Source organism: Microcaecilia unicolor, chromosome 2 (genome assembly GCF_901765095.1).
Source record: "Microcaecilia unicolor chromosome 2, aMicUni1.1, whole genome shotgun sequence".
Taxonomy (NCBI): Eukaryota; Metazoa; Chordata; class Amphibia; order Gymnophiona; family Siphonopidae; genus Microcaecilia; species Microcaecilia unicolor.
The window spans coordinates 212,284,964-212,301,245 of record NC_044032.1 but is presented as its reverse complement, the minus strand read 5'-3'; the positions used below and the strand labels follow the sequence as shown (position 1 = coordinate 212,301,245).

General features: G+C 45.6%; 1 protein-coding gene across 1 annotated transcript in view; it reads right to left on the bottom strand.

The window, feature by feature from the left end:
• The window catches only part of GKAP1 (G kinase anchoring protein 1), a 282,106-nt gene that overhangs the window by 51,421 nt on the left and 214,403 nt on the right, over positions 1–16,282 (bottom strand). The window contains exon 9 of the mRNA XM_030193693.1: positions 9,779–9,842. Coding sequence (XP_030049553.1) covers positions 9,779–9,842 — 64 coding nt within the window. The remainder of the gene's footprint in view (positions 1–9,778; positions 9,843–16,282) is intronic.

Below are 16,282 nucleotides of genomic sequence, written 5' to 3'. Positions count from 1 at the left end.
TGAGCATAATTGTTTATTTAAGATCATATTTAATATGAAACTCGATATTCTTTGGAACTCGGTCTATAATGCAGACCCTTCACCATTTTTATCAGGACAAGGTTAGGTTCCATGTGAGTGTTCTGCTAGGTTTAGCAGGTGGTTTCGTGTTTCATCTTCCGTGTCTTGTGTAGATGTGGGGCTAGTTTTCCTGACGTTGACCCAAAGTGTTTCTGGAATAACCAAGTTTTAATTTTTAGAATGAAATAATTTGCCAATTGAGTGGCTGTGGGAGTAGCATCCCCTGACCTATTATAAATGTTTTTTTAATTTTTGTTACATTTGTACCCCGCGCTTTTCCACTGATGGCAGGCTCAATGCGGCTTACATGGGGCAATGGAGGGTTAAGTGACTGTAAGCAGTATCAGTTTATTAATTATTTGAAAAAGTTTACTAGTGTTAGAAATGTCCCTATCAATTATGGAGGAATAGAAGGTCTTTTTAGATACGATTATTGCATTTTTGGGGATAAGGTAGAAGAGGTGACAGACTTCATCAACTCTGCAGTTTTCTGGAGGGGGGATGGAATAGGAGGAGTTCCTACTACACTCAAAGGTGCAGGTTCACTCCCTCTTTCTGCCTTCAGCAGCAGTCCCAGTCTCTGTGCTCCCGTCCTTGGCAGCAGCAGGATCAGGAATCTCAGCCAGTTCCAGTGTTCTCAAAAGTGTGAATGGTCACAGCAGGGGCGTAGGCACGGGTGGGCCTAGGCCCACCCACTTAAGCCCAAGGCCCACCCAGGAATGGTGCACCCCGAGTCGTGGCATTCCTCCTTCCCTCCCTCGCCCAACCGTCAGACTTCCTCCGCTCCTCCTCCGTTCCCCCCTCAGTTCCGTCCGTCCGTCGCCCCCCCCCCCCGCAAATGTTTTTAACCTGTCGTTTTTGTTTAAGCAGCGACCGACGTGAAGACACTGCTTCAAGTTCTCCCTTTCCTCTTCACTCAGTGTCCGTCCCGCCTTTACGATGACGTATTTCCTGTTTCCGCGAAGGCGGGACGAACACTGTGTGAAGAGGAAAGGGAGAACATGAAGCTGGCGAGCGTTGCAGTGCCTTCACGTCGCTCGCTGCTACTGAAAGAAAAAGGCCAGGTTCGTGTGCGGGGGGGACGGAGAGGACTCGGAGGGCTTTTGGGGAGCTGAGGGAGGGCAGGGAGACTCGCTGGCCATGGGTGGGATGGGAGGGGAGGGGGGAACGGAGAGGATTCAGAGGGCTTTTGGGGAGCTGAGGGAGGGCAGGGAGACTCGCTGGCCATGGGTGGGATGGGAGGGTGGGACGGAGAGGATTCGGAGGACTTTTGGGGAACAGGGAGGGCAGGGAGACTCGCTGGCCATGGGTGGGAGGGGAGGGGGGAACGGAGAGGATTTGGAGGGCTTTTGGGGAACTTAGGGAGGGCAGGGAGACTCACTGGCCATGGGTGGGAGGGGAGGGGGGACGGAGAGGACTCGGAGGGCTTTTGGGGAACTGAGGGAGGGCAGGGAGACTCGCTGGCCATGGGTGGGATGGGAGGGAAGGGGGGAACGGAGAGGATTCGGAGGGCTTTTGGGGAGCTGAGGGAGGGTAGGGAGACTCGCTGGCCATGGGTGGGATGGGAGGGGGAGACGGAGAGGATTCGGAGGGCTTTTGGGGAACAGGGAGGGCAGGGAGACTCGCTGGCCATGGGTGGGAGGGGAGGGGGGAACGGAGAGGATTCGGAGGGCTTTTGGGGAACTTAGGGAGGGCAGGGAGACTCACTGGCCATGGGTGGGAGGGGAGGGGGGACGGAGAGGACTCGGAGGGCTTTTGGGGAACTGAGGGAGGGCAGGGAGACTCGCTGGCCATGGGTGGGAGGGGAGGGGGGAATGGAGAGGATTTGGAGGGCTTTTGGGGAGCTGAGGGAGGGCAGGAAGACTCGCTGGACATGGAGAGGAGGGCGGGGGGGGAGAACATTGCTGGAGGGAAGGGGACAGAGGAAATTGCTGGACATGGATGAGGGGAGGGCAGGGGCAGAAAACATAAGGACACAGGAGGATGGTGGACATGGTGAGTGAAAAAATATCAAATAGAAAGAAGACACTGCATAAAACAGAAGACACTGGGACCAACGCGAATAGAAAAACTAAATGATCAGACAACAAAGGTAGAAAACATTTTTTAATTCAGAATTTATTAATTGGAATATGTCAGCTTTTGGAAATGTGCATCTGTGATATTTTGCATGTAAGTTTCAGTTTTTTTTAGTATTGCTGCATGCTGAGTCTGACTTCTTGAGATAACTTTCCAGTTCAGAAATTTGCCTTCATATCTGTTGTGTCATGTGTTTTTCATGTGTGATCAAGGTGCAGTATTCTGCTAGCGTGTAGTATTTGCAGCCTTTTTTGTTTTGTTTTGTTTCACTAGGTTGTGTACTGGTGTTTTAGAGCCCGGTGTAATTATAGTGCTGCCTTTCCACGCATAAGGTTGTAGCTCGTCCTGTCCTTGGAATTAGTGCTGTTATGGTTTGGTAAGGTTATAAGTGTGTTTTTGCACAAGTTTGTGTATAGTGTTTTGCAGTGGAGTATTTGTGTATTGGCCTTACTGAGGTGGCACCAAAACATCAGAAAGGGTGTAGAGCCTAAATCATGACACACTACCTCTTGAAGGATCTATATATGGTCGTTAATAAAAGGAGCTCATTGTGAACACTATCCACCCTAAAAGGTGTTTTGTGGCTCTACATGAGAATTGTGATATGATCCCTTGTTTCATATTGTTGACGGTCTGCATTTTCTGTATCGGTATATTGGTGTATTAGGGTCTGCCCAGTGTAATATTTATGGTACAGTAAGGTTCTGAGTGTGTTTTTGCACAAATTTGTGCATAGTGTTTTGCAGTTGAGCGATTGTCGCTTTGATTGATGCTTTGATCAACCACTTTATTCTTTGACATATGATGCATATCTAATAACTAAATTTATTTAAAGGTATTAATTGTCAGTGGGGTGGAGCTAGGGAGAGGTGCCAGACCATAGACTGGAGGCGTGGAAGGAAGAAAAGTGCTGGATCGATTGGTATTAATTGCCGTTGGAGAAAGTCTTCAGCTAACAAAGCTTGAGGATCCTCATTAGCTAAAGTATTTATATTTTGAGGTGGAGGTATGGCGGAGCAGTGATAATTTTGTGCCCACCCACTTTAGGCTCAGGCCCACCCAAAATTGGCTGTCTGGCTACGCCACTGGGTCACAGTATATCAAGCAAAAAAAAAAAAAAAATAGTCACCACAAGCCAGTGTGTATGCAAAAGCCAACTGTACTGGGAGAAGTGCTCTGAAACACACAAAAACAGCAGAAAGCAAACCTAACTCTGAAGTCTTCAATGCATGCATACAGTCCAGCTGGTACTGGATGAAATATCCAACAAGGAGCCCCTCATTTCGCTAAGCTGTGTCAGGGGTAGAGAAGCATGCAAAAATAACATTCCCTAAGACCACCATTGGAAGTAAGCCTTGTATAATAGCACCCAGTCTCCCAGTCCATTACCAAGGTCTTGTTTCCATTGTTGCTTAACCTCCCCCGTATCTCTAACATCCTGTAATTTATAAATGAAATGCCCCCTTTCCAGCGTTTCCTCAGGTCCAGGGTCTGAGCGGGAGGGAAGCCTTCTCAACGGGCAGACTCCTTCGGACCCTTTCACCTCACAGTTGATGCATGATGCCTCCACCTGGGAAAAATAAGTGTTTAGGGGGTTTGGAGACCCTCTTATCCTCCCAGGAACTCAGTCTCTGCTTCAAATTTCCTGTGAGATGCAAGTTGGCGATTAGTTAGAACGACCCTGAGAGCCCTTGGTCCCCAAGGCACTTTTCAGGATTAAATCACTCCACTGTTCAATGATTTATATGAAAAACAACTGGAACTTTTATTAACTTCTGCAACCAGCAGCTCAGACAGTTGAAACCAATGAAATAAATAACAGTCCAATATAATCTTGACTTGATTTTGGCAGAATATTTACAGGAATGCAGATCAGAAATACCTGTATATACACTTTGTACAGCGCCTCTCCTCATCCATCCCTTCCAATCAGCAGTTGATCCCTCACGGGTTTTCCGCCTCCTGCTCATGGGTTCTGGATTCTGATGTCCCGGCTCCTCTATGAGATGGAACTCTCCCCAGTTCTCATCTCCAGCTCCTGGAAGTAGTCCCCTTGACAGAACTTTCTGACAGTTTCTGACCATCTGGACTATGACTTCTCTCCTTCTGCAAACCCACAGGTTGCCAGTTCTTAACCAGAGACTCACATTTCTCTCTCCACCGATCTAATGTCAGGGGAATTTTGGACCACCAAAAGACTATGTGCCGGCACATGGTAATCCTTTTATCACCTCCTAACTCCTCCCAACATGTCACTCATCCCCTCTGCAGCACCATCTTGCTACATTTTATTCCCTAACCCGTCCCCTAAGACTGGTCTTACCTTCTACCCAGGGACTTCCAGGATACTCCCCCCAGTGACCTTCTACCAGGGCTCTATCCTCTCAGTAACCCCATACAACAGGGGGGTTACATAAAGCACTTAGTGCAGTCCCAAAATAGAAACATCCTTCTCTGAGATTTCATTAAAGACCACCCTCAAATTTATCTCTTATATGATAATATAGTGTTAAGAGGTTCCAATCTAAAGAGCATATATAATGTTGCAACTGACAAAAAGCAAATCTGTTTCCCCAGTGCTCTCCTATATGAAGTTAGAGTTCCTCAAAGATTAATAGCAGTTCTTCTCCAGTAATAATGTATTCTAAGAATATTAGCTCAGACTGTTCCCAAGTTAGAAATGCTATGTTATCTGTGCCTGGTCCAAATGCTATGTTGCCCCAAATGGAAAGCAAATCACTAAATGAAAGGGTTTCTCCCAAATTGCTGTCCTAGTGTTCTCCATTCATCTCTCAAAATGCAAAGAATACTATGAACCAACTGATACAGATATTTCCTAATCAGGGCTTGTAACAGTGAGAAAAAGTTATAAGGGGCAAAATAAGCCATTTCCAAGTCCAATGGGGTATACTGTGGACTATGAAAGAGCCAATCCCTAATACACTTCAACAAACAAGTATTGTTATATAAACGCAAATTAGGGAGACCCATTCCACCCTACATCCAATTACCTAAAAGGAATAAAAATTTCAGTTTAGGTTTGTTTTCTAAATTTTGCTAGGCAAAGCATAAACAGTGTTAATCTACCTCAAGAGTGGAAGTAAGAAGGAGGTTGGGAATTACAGGCCGGTCAATCTGACCTTGGTGGTGAGTAAGCTAATGGAAACGCTACTAAAGCGGAGGATTGTGGGATTTCTCTAACTGAATGGAATGCAGTTAGAATGCAGGACCGAGGCAGAATGGCTTAACAAGTGGCAGGTCGTGTCAGAATCTGACTGACTTCTTTGACTGGGTGACCAAACAGTTGAGGGGCGCTAGATGTGGTATACATCGATTTCAGCAAAGCCTTTGACATGGTTCCTCAAAGGCGACTGATAAATAAATTGAGTGCCCTCAGTATGGGACCTAGAGTAACTGGGTTAAAAATTGGTTGAATGGAAGGAAACAGAGGGTAGTGGTAAATGGAGCTTGCTCTGAAGAAAGGGATGTTATCAGTGAAGTACCGCAGGGATCTGTCCTTGGGCCGGCTCCTTTTAGCATCTTTGTGAGCAATATTGTGGAAGGGCCGTCTGGTAAGGTTTGTCTCTTTGCGGATGATACCAAACTCTGCAACATTGTGGACACCCTGAGGGTGTGGATGACATGAGGAAGGACCTAGTTAAGCTGGAGGAATGGACCAATATTTGGCAACTATAATTTAATGCTAAAAAATGCAGGGTCATGCACTTGGGTCACAAGAATCTGAGGGAACAGTACAATATAGGGGGTGACGTGCTTCTGTGTACGAAGGAAGAGCAGGACTTGGGGGTGATTGTCTCTGATGACCTTAAAGCTTCCAAACTGGTAGAAAAAGCGACGGTCAAAGCCAGAAGGATGCTTGGGTGCATAAACAAAGGGATGACCAGCAGGAAAAAGTAGGTGATAGTGCCCTTGTATAAGTCTATGGTGAGGCCCCATTTAGAGTACTGTGTGCAGTTCTGGAGACCGCACCTACGCAAAGATAAACAGGATGCAGTCGGTTCAGAGGGCAGCTACAAAATTAGTAAGCGGTCTTGAACACAAGCCATTTGGGGAAGATTAACATATGAGTAAGAATATTCTACCTGCCAATGACAGTGGCAAAGCCTCCCAACTTTCCATTTGTCCCTCTGTAGTAATTAATAATTTAGCAACATTTAGGGAATAAAGTTTTGGGGTGGAAGTTGTTAATTGAATGCCCAAATATTTAAACAAATGGGATGCTCACTGTAAAGGAAATGTCCCCCAACTTCTCCTCATTGAATCTGAGAATGGCAAGGCTTCTAACTTTGCTAAGTTTAGCTTAAAACCTGCATAGTCTTCATATTCTTTAATACTTTCCAAAAGTATATCAACAGATCGTTGTGGGTTGGTCAAGTACACTACAATGTTATCAGAAAAGGCCACTACTTTAAAAGTATGAGTTCCTATATGAAAATCTTATTTTTCTGGATTGGAATGGATGTCCTGTTTTAAAGGATCCAGAGTGAGAACAAATAGTAGGGGCAACAAAGGACATCCCCATTGTGGCCTATGGCATATGGGGTATTACCCGATTGTAGGCCATTCACTAATATGGTAGCCTGTGGTGAACTGTATAAAGCCTTGATCATATATACCAAATGACCAGTGATGCCACATTTGTCCAGAGCGGCAAACAAATTCCTAATGCAACCGATCAAACGCTTTTTCTGCGTCAAAGCTGGATTAAACTATATTATACTATAAAGGTTTTGTATACTGCTTGCATCCTCCAGAAGGTTTGCTGCCGTTAACAATATAGAGTCTCATCATTAGAGGAATATACAAATCATACAGCAAAGCATAGTTGAAATTATAATACTTCAAACAGAATTCACAAAAAATGACATTACTGCCCCGTTAAACTTCATTTAAAATCAAACAAAAATGTCTTCAAACCTTTCCTAAAATGGTAATATGTAGGTAATCTTCTTACATCCCAGGCAATCTATTCTAATCTCGTGCCCCTTGGAATGCAAAAGAGCCTTCATAATCACAGTTAAGAAGGGAACCCAATTTTTAAAGTACAGGTAAAACAAGAAGAATATACTGAAGAGGGAATCTGAAGTAATTCTCCAAGACCCTCTGAATTTTGCCCAAAATGATTTAAAAACCAAACAGGCTAGTTTAAACTCAATACGTTTCTGAATTGGCGGCCAATGTAAAGTCTTCAAGAGCGGCATAACACTCTCGTATCGTACTTCCCTTTACAAAAAAAACAATCTGGGATCTGTATTTTGCAACAACTGTAGCCTTTTTTGTGATTTAGATGAAATATTCTGATATAGCACATTACAATAACACAATTGCGACAACAAAATTGCTTGTACCAGAATTCTAAAATTCTGTAACAGTAATGATGATCTATTAGCTCGAAACTGCCTCAATCTGAAGAAAACTTTCTAGCTCAATGCAGTGATTTGTTTACTTAATGGCGCCTGCCGAGTTCGCTCCCTGTACACCAGGGACGTCAGAATTTTCCTCATATTTTTAGTTAATGTTCTATCCCTAACAAAACCTTCTTATGAATCAAACAAGGCAACACCTTTGCCAATCGATTGGCCATGAGTTTTGCCATACGTTTTACCTCATAATTCAAGAGATATTAGACAATATAATTCTAGGAGAATAGGCTCATTGCCTGGTTTTAGTACAATAATAAATTGTGTCACATTAAGATGTTCAGGCAATGTGATTCTCTATCCATTACTGTATTAAATACCTTAGGAAGGTGGTCAACTACCTCTGCGCCCAATAACGTATTTGGCATGAAAATCATCTGGTCCTGGTGTCTTTGACAAAGGATTTTGCCGAATTGCCCATTCTACCTCTTCCGGTTTGATTGGGGAACTTAACATATGTCTACCCTCCACTGTGATATGTGGACGTTATAAACCATCTAAATACATCTAGCCTTGCAACCCTTCTTTTGCTGGGGGAGGGGGGGAGGGAAGGATACAATTTTTCATAATAGTCACAGAAAATATTGCATACCTTTTCATCTGTATGTACTCTTGCCCCATCTGAAGCTTTTAGGGAAAGGGGATGGGACTTAGTATATACCACCTTTCTGTGGTTACAATCAAAGCGGTCTACATATTATATACCGGTACTTATTTTTTGCACCTGGGGTAATAGAGGGTTAAGTGACTTGTTAAAATCTTTTTTGGCCCCTTGTTAGTGGTTACTAAATGGGCGAGGAGTTTACCCCCTTTATTTCCATTTTGTATAGGTGTAATTTATATAAGTCTTAGGATTTAAGTGCCCTCTGGTGGATCAATTCATTCGATGTGGCTTGTGTTTCTAAAAGCTGTTGCTTGTCCACAATGCTGTGAGAAGTTCCATAACGAATACGAATTATCTTTAGTTGATGTTCCAGTCTAATGAGCTCCTGATCCCTCACTTTTTTAACATAACTAAACTAACTATCTCTCTGCGAAGCACAGCTTTGTCATTTCCTAATATAAAATTGAGTTATCCTCAGGTGCCTGATTATTAAGCTGGTAATTCCGCCAGAACCCTAATTAGGCGTTCTATGAATTTAGGATCTTTATAAAGAGCAAGTGAGATGATCCATCTATAACCACCTTTCTCAACCCTGCAGATATGCCATTCCATCCAGACAACAGCATGAGCTGACACAGTGTATGGTCCAATCTGTACCTTAGTAATATGAGTTAATAATGCACTAGATGCCAATAAATAATCAAAGCGGGATTGTGTGGAATGTGCTCTCAAGAGGTGTGTGAAGTCTTTTTCTGTGAGGTGTAAAGTTCTCCAATCATCAAACAAATCCAAGGACACATATTAGGTAAATCCCTTACCAAACGCTTTTAAAAGGTATAAGAACACTGGGTAGCGTCCACACCAGGGTTCCATTGAGGGATGTCACCCATCTGTGAGAATACTAGTCCTGCTGTCCTCAGACAACATCTGCTACAGGTGAGTAACTTAGCTTTATCCACAAAAAATACTTTTTATAAAAATGCATAGCAACAACATGGGCATACCTATAAGCATGCTAACTGTAGGCATTCTTGGGTGGAGCAGGAGCAGCATTGCATTATACATACATATTTAATACATTAGTACCTGCATACATTTACACCAATTTTAGAACAGGTGCAAATGTGTGCATTAGTTTTTGTGAACTGTTGGGGCTTTGGTTATTTTATAATGGCATAGAGGTATCTTTTTGCCTCTCAGACATCCTGTTAAAAACTCAGGCCCCAAACAGATTCTAGAGAGGAACCTATTAGGGTTTGGAAGATGACAAAATGGAGGAACAGTGAGACAGAGACTCCGTACATTAATTGCAAGCAAGCCACTAGTCAAGATCTTCTGTTTTGTAGAGCCATTTTATAGAAACAGAAATGACTTTTGTAGTTCTTCCACTCCAAATTTTAATTTTTCATAAGTATGAATCACTCTGTTTCAAGACAGTCACTGAAATGCTTTGATGTTTCGCTCATATATACTGTCATCTACCAACATTTGCTTATTTCCGATCTGTTTTATTTCTATTGATTACCTTTTAAAGTGGACTAACACGGCTACACCTCTCTACTCAAGACATAGATACAGTAGTTAAAATACTTACTTTCCCCTTCCTGTAGCATCTTCAATAACTGTGCATTTCTTGCCTTTACATCCTTATATTTTGTCTACCATTAAAAAAGAGAAATGCAAATTTATATTTTTTTAAACTTCAGAATTATATAGCACTTTAAAAAAACAAATTCCAAAAATGTATTTAAAGACTTGCAGCTGCCAATTAAACATACACATAATTTATTTATTTATTTAATACATTTATACCCCACATTTTCCCACTAGTTGTAGGCTCAATGTGGCTTACACATAATCGTAGGGTAGGCTACAGTTCAGAAAGTATAAATGAACAATGTAATAGTAGGTTATTAAGTGTATAGGTATCATATAAGAGATAACATGCGCTCAGCACAATCCTCCCACACTTGTTTGACAGGTCTGGGCTGTCAAAAGCCCAAACCTGTCAAACACAGGGGCTGGAGGTCAATGGTACCACCAGATCCCAACTACCCCTACCAAGGCAAAATGGGGGCTGGAGGACCAGCGGACCTCCAGTTCCCCCCCCGGTTCAGCATTAAAAAAAAAAATTCCCTGGTGGCCCAGTGGGCGACCAACTGGCATTAGTGTTTGCAGACCATTGGGGAGGAATGGTGAGCCCTGTCCAGCATGCATTTGCATGCTAGCAGGCCCCCATTCCCCCCAACAAAGCAAACCCAAAGACCCCCCCCAGCAACAGGGGGCTGGAGGTTGGGCGGACCTCCGGTCCCTTCCCCCCCCCCAGGAGGGCTGGAGATCTGGTGGGTCTCCAGCCCCCCCCTAACTCCCCTCAGCATTTCAAAAAAAGTCCCTGGTGGCCAATGGGTGACCGACCCCCCCCACAGTTCATGGAGGGCTAGAGATCCGGTAGGTCTCCAGCCCACCCCCCTAACCCGCCAGCATTGGCAAGGGTCCCTGGTGGTCCAGTGTCAATCCCCCACCCCCATCCCCCTACTTTGGGTTGGAGGAGGAAGGTAGCCTGCCTCGCTCCTCTTCCTTCAATGCTGCAACATGGCAGTGCCCAGCCTGCCCAGTGTAGCCTGGGATGAGCCGGGCAGGGCTTCACACCATATAAGGGAGTTTTCTCCCTTATATGGTGTGAAGCCTTGCCCAGCGCATCCCAGGATACACTGGGCAGGGCTGGGCGCCACCATTTTGCGGCGTCGAAGGAAGAGGAGGGAGGCAGGCTACCTCCCTCCTCCAACCCAAGGCAGGGGGGTGGGGGATTGACACTGGACCACCAGGGACCTTGCCAGTGCTGGGGGGGTTGGGGGGGGGCTGGAGACCCACCGGATCTCCAGCCCTCTCTGAACTGTGTCGGGGGGGGGGGGGGGGGGGGTCGGTCACCCATTGGCCACCAGGGATTTTTTTTGAAATGCTGAGGGGAGATAGGGGGGGGGGGGGGGGGCTGGAGACCCACCAGATCTCCAGCCCTCCTTGAACCTGGGGGGGGGGGGGGGGGAAACCGGAGGTCCGCCGAACCTCCATCCCCCTGTCGCTGGGGGGGGGGGGGGGGTCTTTGGGTTTGCTTTGTTGGGGGGAATGGGGGCCTGCTAGTATGCAAATGCATGCTGGACAGGGCTCACCATTCCTCCCCAATGATCTGCAAACCCTAATGCCAGCTTGGAGCTGGCGCAGGTTTTGCTGCAGCCAGCAACCCAATCTTTGGCACGCTGGTCGCTGATCATTGTGGATGAATATGTTTAGCCCTGCTTTGCATGCATTTGCATGCTAGTTGCGTTCAGTGTTGTTTCACACGCTCGGGGACTCTGATCATGGGGCGGTAGCAAACGCCAGCGCTAGTATGGCGCTAACAGCCTCTAGCGCCGGCCTTTGCTTCTGATCATCTGTGTTTAAGTGGTTTATTTTCCAATGTTTTTATTGATGATAAAGTCAGCATAACAATCAGCATTCTCAATATATTACCAACACCAAATCAAAACAAACCAGTAAGTAACGAGATATCCGATCTATCATCATACATTTTACATTTTTTTAACCCCCCCTCCCCCCCTCATATCCTACCCACACTTAGTTCCAAGTGGTATAACAATTCTCATTCCCCCCTATACAACCTAATCTATGCTCTCTCCCCAAAAACAATATCATTACCTTGAAGGGTCCAAACTCTTATTACCCTCCCGAGGTATTATCCTCATTGCCCAACATAACTACACCTCCCCCCGCCACAGCCCTCCTCCTAGTCATATGGCATCCCCACTTAAAAATCTAGATCTGATTCATCAATATGTAAACATCAATAACATTGTGCACTATTAAATTATCTGAACTAAGAGACAAGGCTGACATGGCCGAAAGAGCATAAAAGGATATGAAGCGAGTGCTTAAAGATTTCCCTTCCCATGCTATTTGAGTATTACTAAAACTCAAAAATGCTCCCAAAGGCTACTTTGAAGACAAATTCAATGTTACCACTACCTAACATAAACTCCCCCTCCCCAATTACATATGCCTACAAAATCACCATTTACTCCCCTCCCCCCTTTCAACCCCCCCCCCCCCCCCCCATGAAGGTGCCATCCTTACCCATAATCTACCGGTAATCCAAAACCTATCCTAGCCAATATCAAAGGGAATTAACTACCATACTTCTACCCCGAGTGTGTAGCGACTGAATATATGGGCCCCAAATGTCCAAAAAGCCTCTTCTCCTTTTGGGAGAACCTCTTACCGCCCGTCGCTCAAATAACATCAACTCATGTAATCTATTTCTCCAGTGCCAGAAGTCTGGGAGAGAATCCCCTACCCATTGACTTAAAAGCAGCCTTTTACCAACCATGCAAGCCTTACGAATCAATTGCTTTTCTGATTTGCTCTGCAACGCAAAGATCTCATATTTATCCAATAATATTCCAACCAGGGAGCACACAATTCTAGAACCCAAAAAGGAGGTCAAATAGCTCAAAATAGCAGTCCAAAATTTCTGCACCTGAAAACACTGCCATAATTTCTAGGCCGCTCTGTATATGTATCTCCTTTTTTGCAACTAGAGGTCAATTCTAATTTTCCACTGGGATGGGGCAGGTTAGCATTCAGGGAATGGACATCTAGGGGATGCTCCTCCTTACATCAGCTGATGGTCTTGGGGATGGTCAGCTTCCTGGCTTTCCACTAGGTGCAACAGGAATGGGGATTGCCCAATGCCTCCCCCCCCCCTATTTTCAGCTCAGACATTACTGGGAAACCGTGTCCAAGGACATGCCAGGGGATTGGACTTTAGGTAAGCTGGATAATATGTTCACCCAAATACCAGCCTCTCTTAACAAACTATCCAACCAGGGGCGTAGCCACGGGTGGGCCTGGGTGGGCCTAGGCCCACCCAGTTTGGGTTCAGGCCCACCCAGCAGAGCACCTTTGTTGGAACGGCAGCAGAGGGAGCAGGCTGGCTGAGCTCCCCCAATCCTGCATCTCCCTCCCTCTGTCCCACTACAGCGCTTCCCAGACAATACCTACCTACCACCGCCACGATCCTCCCGTTTCAGCAGCAGCGCGGACCAGCGGTAGCAATTCATGCTGCTGCTGCTTCGTGCTAACCCGGAAGCGTCTCCTCTGCAGCGTCCCGCCCCCATTATTACAACTTCCTGTTTCTGCTGGGGCAGGACGCAGGCGCTTGGCAGAGGAGACGCTTCCGGGTTAGCACGAAGCAGCAGTAGCATGAATCGCTACATGAATCGCTACCGCTGCTGCTGAAACGGGAGGTACATGCTGGATCGTGGTGGTGGTAGGTAGGCAGCGTCTGGGAAGCGCTGCAGTGGGACAGAGGGAGGGAGATGCAGGATCGGAGCTCAGCCTTTTAAGGGTGGTGCCCCATTGAAGAGTGGGAGAGTTGGGGGGGGAGGTCTCCATAAGATAGATGCTGCATGGGGGGGGGGGGCATGAAGTGGAGAGGGGCAAGAGAGAGAGAATTGTGGGACATAGGGTAGAGAGGGGTAAGAAAGTTAAAAATCTTGCATGGGGAGGGGAGAGGGACAAGAGAAGGAGAAATGTTGGACATAGGGGGGTAGTGGGGAGGGAGAGACGGTAAATGTTGGACAGGGGGTGGTGAGGAGGAGAAGATAGATGGTGAAAAATTGGACATGATGGTGGAGAGCAGGAAGAGATATGTAGGGGGAAGCAAGAGATGTTGGATGGGGCACAAGGGAGGGGGAGAGGCAGAAATGTTGAACATGGCACAGCAGTGGAAGGGAGGAAGAGAGAAAATGCTGCATGGGGGGAGGGGGGAAGAGAAGTGTTGGACCCATGGCACAAGAGAGGGAGAAATGGTAGAACGTGGGAGAGAGGGAGATATATTGGACCTGGGGGTGAATGAGAGGGAGAGAAAAACACAGGAGGTGGAGAGGGAAGAAAGGAGGAGATGTTGGATTCAGGAGCAGAAGGGTGATGGAGAGATGCCGGACAGTGGGAGTGAGGGAAGAGAGAGGGAGAAATGTTGGAACATGGGGGAGAGGGCAGGAGGGAAGAGAGATGTAAGGCTACAAGAGTGGGGTGGGGAGAAAGAGGGAGCAGATGCTGGGCTACAAGGGTGGAGGGAAGGAAGATGGTGGAACCATGTGGGAGAGGCCAGGAAGGAGAGGAAGAGGGTGGCAAGGAAATAAATAAAAAGATAGTGATTACAAAGGATAGAAATATGGTAATAAAAGGGAATGGAGGGCTGAGGAAGGAGTGAGATGGGGAAATGGAAAAGCTAGTAGGTGAGAGATAAAGATGAAAATCTGATAGGTAGCTGTAAACTAAAAAGGAGGAGAACAGTGAGAGGGTGAAATTTGAGTTGACAGCAAGGCAGAAAGAAGAAAAAAGAGAGGAAAGAGCTAAAAATAAGAAGTCAATATGTCAGAAACATGTGTAGTGAAGGTAAAAGAAGACAAATGGACAGCAGCCGCTTGAAAGAGAATTAGAAGATGACAGACAGGAAAGCAGAAAAGAAGCTGCAACCAACATGATGGAAAAATACAATGTCCAGACCACAAAGGTAGAAAACAATGTATTTTGAATATTTTAAATGGAATATGTTGGCTTTGGGAAATCTACATAGCAAATGTGTTTGTATCGTGTTCAGGAGAAAAGAAATGCATTTCTGATTTTATTTCTCCAGTGTTGAAGTACATGCTAAGTTTAACTTTTTTGGGGTTCCGAGTTCAATTTTTGTCTAAATATTTTTATTTCTGATACGTGATCCCATGTTCTGTATTTGGTGAGGGTCTGTTGGTGTGACAGTAATGGCAGGTTGGGAAATTGGAGGGAAGGCAGGGAGGAGAGGGGATCAGGGAGGGGGCCCTAGCATGTCTAACACCAGTTCTGACCCTTGCTGTATAGCTGGTAGGGATCCCAAGCCTCCCCAGCTGAGGACTTCCTCCAAAGACGGCCATAACTTCCTTCTACCAAGCTCTGCAGTCAGTGACAGCATGCTTGAGTCACCGACAGCTAAGCACGCATAGGGTGCTGGCACCAGTGGTTTACGGATGTTGCTACTGCCTGTCAAGTTTGGTAAAAGGGAGTTCTGGCCACCTTCAGAGAAAGTCTTCAGCTGACAGAGTTTGAGGATCCTTATTAGCTAATGTATTTATATTTTGCGGTAGGGCAGAGAAAATATTGTGCCCACCCACTTTGGGCTCAGGCCCATCCAAAATTGGCTGTCTGGCTACGCCACTGTATCCAACTAGTAAACTTATCAAGCTGGATACCCAAGTTTCAGGGTTTACCACCCTACTGGAGAGGTAGCAGACAGACCTTAACCAACAGATTACTGAACAACAACTTTTAGCACTTTTTGACATTCTGGGTAGTTATGTTAAATCTGCAAATTTGCAGGACACCCAGTACAAATCTTTCATAGATACTATCTGACTCGGACTAAGGAAGCTTGGTTAGGGCTCTGGGATAGTGATGTATGTCTCAAATGTAAACACCTAGTTGGTACATATGTCCATTCCTTTCTGGAGTGTTCTCAGTTGTCCATCTAGAATCAGGCTATTGGTCATATTGAAGCTACGCTACCTTGTTCGGTAGAGTGGGATTATGGGACGTTGCTACTAGGGGCTCAAGACTCTTTGGAAGTACAAGGGTTGACTACACCACCACATCGATTTATATATAATGCTATACTTCTTATTAAAAAGGTGATTCTAGTGTATTGGCTATCAGAAGACCCTCTACCTTCACAACAGTGGATGGCTAAAATGAGGGAGTTATTTAACTTTGAAATTCTCACTTACCAGTGGTCCCACCACATGGTCAAACGAAGTTACGTTGTCCTGTGGTGAACTTTCTTGCGCTTGCAGCCACAGGGAGGGGCTTTTTGTCCCTGGGATCTGAGACAGCAGGGGAGGGGGAGTGACGTACATGGGGTGAGTGGTAGGATGGATGTCGGTGGGATAGCCTATACTGTATATATATACACACACACACACACACACATATATATATATATATATATATATATATATACACACACACACATACACACACACAAAATGTACCAGTGGTTGGGGTGGACACT